The sequence below is a fragment of the Cibotium barometz genome, chromosome 22, assembly GCF_041138505.1.
Source record: "Cibotium barometz isolate CiBa-2024 chromosome 22, ASM4113850v1, whole genome shotgun sequence".
In the NCBI taxonomy this organism is placed as follows: domain Eukaryota; kingdom Viridiplantae; phylum Streptophyta; class Polypodiopsida; order Cyatheales; family Cibotiaceae; genus Cibotium; species Cibotium barometz.
This window is the reverse complement of record NC_141067.1, coordinates 7,651,888-7,657,887: the sequence shown is the minus strand read 5'-3', so window position 1 is coordinate 7,657,887 and position 6,000 is coordinate 7,651,888. Positions and strand designations below refer to the sequence as shown.

At 44.0% G+C, this 6,000-nt stretch overlaps 1 protein-coding gene across 4 annotated transcripts in view; it reads left to right on the top strand.

Moving 5' to 3' along the window:
• The first annotated feature begins 1,565 nt into the window (after positions 1 to 1,565).
• Positions 1,566 to 6,000, top strand: part of LOC147626207 (pentatricopeptide repeat-containing protein At3g16610-like) — a 47,150-nt gene continuing 42,715 nt past the window's right edge. Inside the window, exons 1-4 of one of the 4 annotated variants that reach the window (XM_086816351.1) lie at positions 1,566 to 2,026; positions 4,125 to 4,214; positions 4,307 to 4,380; positions 4,460 to 4,619. In XM_086816351.1, coding sequence (XP_086672477.1) covers positions 4,140 to 4,214; positions 4,307 to 4,380; positions 4,460 to 4,619 — 309 coding nt within the window. In that variant the 5' untranslated portion in view covers positions 1,566 to 2,026; positions 4,125 to 4,139. Of the gene's footprint in view, positions 2,027 to 2,390; positions 2,429 to 4,099; positions 4,215 to 4,306; positions 4,381 to 4,459; positions 4,620 to 6,000 lie in introns of those variants that run through there. The other 3 variants (XM_086816352.1, XM_086816350.1, XM_086816353.1) reach the window with 3 other exon arrangements.

Here is a 6,000-nt window from a genome sequence, read left to right as displayed (position 1 = left end):
TCTTTGTCTTACTATATGCTTCTTCGTACTCTCTTTTCGATCTCTTTTTCTTTTCCTTCTTGCTTCTACCTCTTCGCCTACCTCTCTGCTTCATACTTTCTATTTAATTTCTTCTTCTTCATCTTCTTCTTCTTCTTCTTCTTCTCTCTCTCTCTCTCTCTCTCTCTCTCTCTCTCTCTCTCTCTCTCTCTCTCTCTCTCTCTCTCTCGTGTTTTTCCTAGTTTTTTGGTTACCTTCGTTGCTAATAAGCGTCACACTTTGTCCGTTTGGAGCATCACAACGCGGTCGCTTTTTTTACCTCTTTTGTTGGTTGTGCTGCTAATGCATATACTTATACACAAACAAAATACATCGAAGAGCTAAAATATCAAAGACACTTCTTTATATATTCAAATACGCATACATACACAGGAAAAGAACTTACACAATACATATTTCAATATCTTGAACACATATTATTAATGAAGTGTGCACTCCCAAATAAGGGGACATTCTTTGGTCTTGAAATTTATGTGAGAGGAAGTGCGCCACCTCTTCAACCATATATTTATATATAGTAGTATGTTACAACCATAGTAGTATGTTACAACATTAAGTCCATATGAAACTTCCCCATACCACTCTAAACTATTCAACACAACTTTAAAATTCAGAATACAAAGCTAAGAGCTCTTGTTATGATATACTGTATTAAATGCACAACTTTAAAATAAAAATGCAAGGCTTTGAGCTCTTGTTGTGACATCCTTTATTTGTTGATAAATCAAGAATCTTCAGTTTCCTATACTCTACACTAATAATAACAATGGTACCATCAAGTAATGAGTGGAAATAACAAAATCAATTTTTTGGAGGGTTTTATTACATAAGCTACAAGTTCGTGGGTGTATTAATTAAATGCCATAATACAACCTTATTACCATATGCCCTTGCTCTCCTCCTCCTCTCGAGTCTTTGATCCTTCCCCCTTCACCTTCTTAGCTTCCTCCCGCCAGGTTGGCCTTGCCGTGCACTACATTGATAACCTCAAAAGGATGTGAAGAGATAGACCCTGTAAAGATACTTGAGAGGGAGAGGTCTTGAGACATAGAGAGCAAAAGACTTGTAAAGAGAAAGAGACTTGACTCATCATAGAAGAGTAACACACAGGTTCATTTGAGGCTTGCATCCATTTGTACCCAAAGTAATAGCCAAAGCCTAGCCTAAGCAAGGAGGGAGGGCTACTACAAGTTTATGCCTTGATGCACAGGCAAGGATTGCCAACAGAGGTGAGAACAAGGGACTAAGGGGGGAGAGAGAGAGAGAGAGAGAGAGAGAGAGAGAGAGAGAGAGAGAGAGAATCCTTGCACGGAGACCACTATAATGAAAGAGCGAAAATTCCATGCAAAGAGACACATGGACTAAAAATGAGAAAATAAAGGTTTTTTATTTTAAGTAGATTTTAGAGAGAAAATAAGAAGTAAAAGCACAAAGTTAATATTATTTTCATAACATGAGTTAATTAATGAATCCCAAAAAAAGGTTTTGGTGCCTTGTGTTTTCTTAGGGAAGATGAAGGGAAGAAAATCGAGGCAAATAGCAATTCAATTTGTTGATCACGGAGCCTAGGAGGTGAAGTAATGCACAGGGCCAGGGGGGAGGGAGGAGGGCTGCCGCGTTTTGCATTAGGGGGGCCTCCGACCTGCTGCGGCCATCTCTCGGCCTTGCAAGCAGCCTCGCGAGACCCTCGTCCATGGTGTCCATGCCTTGGGAGTGCCCGGTATGCTAGACACCCTGTGTGTGTGTGTGTGTGTGTGTGTGTGTGTGTTTGTTGTGCGCGCGCGCGCGTTGCACTGCCTTTTTAGTGGCTTTCCTAGAATCCCTCGAATCCGGGTAGCATGAATAGGGTTTTGTAGAAGCGCGGGGTTCTTTTGCAGGATCAGAGAAAATCACAGCGAAATATCGCCAGCCGCGGAGCCAGCATTCTCGATTTCGATGTGTATGTCAATTTCGACGTCGTGAAACAGCCGGCCTCCTTCGCAAGAACGTAATTTCTTACTCGGCCCTTTGCCTTTGCTTGTAGGCTAGCTTGTACAACATCTATCACGAAGCTGCCTCCTGAAAGAGAGGTTGCTAGCACTTGCCTCCTGAAAGAGAGGTACAGCGCTTGAATCTCCATAGTGGAACGTGATGGCATGTAATTTCAGTACTGTCCCCTCGCAGTATTAAAAAAAAAACCTAGGCCAAGTTGCCTGAAGCTCACATCCGCAAGTTTCTATCACAACAGGGCAGAACTGGCCATTTGTGCATTGGAGTTTTCACTTTGATTTTTGGTCTGTCAATCTTAAACACCCTTAGAGCGATTACTGTTCCGATATATATTCCCTTCTGGTTTAAGCTAACGTTATGTTCATTATTGAGTACTAGTGGATTAGTCCGTCTCTGACGGGTAAAATCTCTCTCTCTCTCTTCTCATCATCGATTGGATTAAGACTGTGATTGCCGACTCTCTCTTTCTCTCCTATGTTCTCACTCACTATGGCATCGAAGTAGAGGTTAAGCTTTCCATAGCTTTCTCTCTCTCTCTCTCTCTTTTCTCCCTACCCATTTGCTTAGCTCTCTTGTAGTGACAACAAGGGAGGAAAGGTTGAGGACCATAGCTCTTCATAAGAAAGGTTTGCTCTATTAAGAATGGCTAGAGGTGCAAGTGTATAAGACCCTTGCATTCTTCTTCTTCTTCTCTCTATCTTGTAAAGCTTAAGTGTTCTCAACCATCACTCCATCCCCCTCACGAACCGTAAATCTGGTTTTCCTGTTAAAATCTTCGACAGAATGCTCAATCCGCAGATCATACAGTTCAGCATCTTCTGTGAGGGCATCACCCGTGCGGCTGTCCCCATCAGCACGACCTCGGGGGCCAAAATCACCCCTGTCGTTGCCGATTTCTTCAGCGCTGGCCTCTGTATGGTCTTTCTGACGCTTTTTGCGGTGTTTATCCTTGTGATGTTTATGCTTATGTCTAGAAGACTTACCTTCACCATCGTCGCTTGTCGCCGGAGCTCCTGTGCTTCTCTTTGCCGTGGCCTTCACTACAATTTCTGGCGCTGCAGAGCCAGAAGTGGCACCTGCAGTACACCAGGCCGAAGTCCATGTGGCTTTCTCGCCCAGACGCGATGTCAAAGAGGCACCAGTGGGACTCCCAACGGCATCGCGACTCCGGGGTGTGGGATCAGAAGGGTTTTGCACCTTTTCGAATATCAAGATTTATATAGTATAGAGGAATTCTATAGATTCAACATGTGTCCACGTATGGAGACTCGCTCGTTTATATAGTTTAGAAGGGCATATTAGTTTCAATGTACACAAGCTTCTCTTTGTGTGTGTGTCTGTGTGAGGGAGTCCTGTTGTAACAGTTTATGCCTCAGGCTCCTTATTGGGAGATCCTTGTTTGAAGGGCAGTGCAGTGTAGTTGCTTGGTCTTTCGGTCAGACATTTATGGATTTGAATAGGTTGTAATGAAAATCGTTAACGTATTCCATTCCATGACAAATACATTTGATTCCTCAACCTAGTTCCATCTCATTTTATGACACGCATATATTGAACTTCATTGTAGGCAAACTAACTTGCTGGCTGAATAAACTTACAAGCAAACTATGAAGGCCGAACTCTACGCAGAAGGCTTGAGAGAGAGAAAGATGGAGGAGAGATGAGACGAGATGAATCTTGTAATGTCTTGTGGCGTCACCTAGTTCTACCTTGTAGGACCAACAAGGGCATACTTCCTTGCCAATTTTAATTCTGATACTGATTTGGGTCTGGATGAAAGATATCCTCGCCGAGTGAGCCATCAACTTTGCCCCTCCCTTGTAACCGATGTAGAAGGATACTGTCTTAGAGGCGTTTCAATCTTTCGAATCTTCTGCTCCTTTTTTGCCAGTAAGGAACGATAGCTTTTGGGGGATTGGAGTAAAGAAAAAGAGGTCATATTATTGATATAGGTTTAATTATGTCGCCTTTTTTGGGCAATGGAGTTCAGGGAAGAGTTTTTCCTAGTCAAAAACTGAAATGTGCTTAATAATGAAACTTGCTATTGGAGGCCTTCTGACATGTATGCCAGTGAGTTTCTCTTGGATCCTTTACAGAGGCCTTGGGATGTCATGGATGAAGATTTTTTGAGATTGAAGGACGCTTTCAAGGCTAAACAATCAGTTGTCACGCTTGTCTCTTGGAAGGTGATTGGGTTGCTTTTGGTGACAGTTTTCACAAAAGCTAGACACAGGACTTCAGTTCTAACTTTTATTACCTCTGCTGGTTTCCTATTTAGGACCATTGCTTAGTTGACTTATTGCATCTATGGCAAGAGGGGAAGATCCCTGTACAGATTATGTGCACTATGAGGTGAGTTTCATTTTCAAATGGGTTTGTACCACTTGGACAGAAATCTCAGTGCGTGACAAGGTTATGTTTGCATTTGCAGTAACCATATGCGAGAAGACAACGCACATGTCATTCACTTTCTAGCTTGGCACAACATACCGTATCACTACATTCCCGCAAATAAGGAGAATAGGCAAGAAGAGGAAATATTGAGTCTGGTTGCTGGGGCAGAGTTCTTGGTGTTGGCTCACTACATGCAGGTTAGTGTTCCTGTGCATGGACAGTTCTGAATGTGAATTGGTTTTTTTGTAAAGGATACTAGAAGACTGGATTTACTTGTTTGGTCTAAGTGTGCTTATCAAGATATGGCTTATTATTATTCTTTTTCAGAGGTGATAATAACATGGTTTATCATTCACAATGTGGATTGTGTGTTTTGTGTGTGTGTGTGTGTGAGAGAGAGAGAGAGAGAGAGAGAGAGAGAGAGAGAGAGAGTTATATTGTCACGACCCTGTGAATTTGTGCAGCGTATGTGTGAGCATGGTGGTTAGTGTGCAGGACACTAGTGTGTAGAACATTTATTAAACGTGCACACTTGGGGTAAAAAGATGACCCTAGGAACAATTAATTTTCCTCTTTTTATATCCTCACGGGGGGGAGGACAATGGTTTGGAGGGGACAAAGGGTTAAAAACCTTTTAAAATAAAAGAATACTCCTTTTTGAGAGTGGTGGCCCTTTTGGGAGGCTCCACACTATTATTGGAGGGACCTTCTTTTTGGGAGGGGGGTTGGCTGCAGCTGCACGTGGGAATGTTTTTGTGTGAGAAGGCTGGTCGGGCTGCAGCACAGGCACGTTTTCTGGCTGACAGAACAAGCGTGCTGAACAGGCTAGGAGTCGGGCAGCAGCACACATGTGGGCTCCCTCTGCATCAGGCCGGCAGGCTGAACTGCCTACTCTCTCTCTCTCTCTCTCTCTCTCTCTCTCTCTCTCTCGCAAATGGAGGGCTGGACTGCACGTGGCTGGACTGAAAAGCAGGGCTGCAGCACGCATCTTCCTCTTTCGTGGAAAGCAGCACGGAACTGCAGGCAGGAGGTGCAGTCGGGCAGAACTCTCTCTCTCCCCCTTGCAAACAGTCAGGCAGGACTCTCTCTCTCTTTTGTGAAGGGCGGAGAGGATACTGCAGGAGACTTAGAGGCATACCGCTGAACAGGGGCAGCCGACTACTGTTCACTCTCTCTCTCTCTCTCTCTCTCTCTCTTTTGAGAGGCTTGTGGGCGGTGTCAGACGCACACAGGTTAAAGCTCCTCTTCCTTCCGGCTCGTGGGTTGTTCGGGAGTGTTTCTCTTGGTCCCTTGTGAGAGGAGGGATTTGCAGCCTAAGAGGGCAGAAACAGGAGCAAACTTAGCATGTTTTTGGAAGAGTTTACGGGCTGATGTATGGCTGTGTTTTTGGCTACGTGCATGGGCCAGTTGGATGCGTATTCAAGGCATCGTGGATGTACTATCTTGGCTGATTAGAGGTGAATAACAGTGTGATGTTTTGGGCACAGGGCTGTGTGAAACCTCTATGCTAAGAGGACAAGAGGACTGGCAGTTTGGACATGCATATGTATAAGCCATGTATGGCCATGATGTATTCAG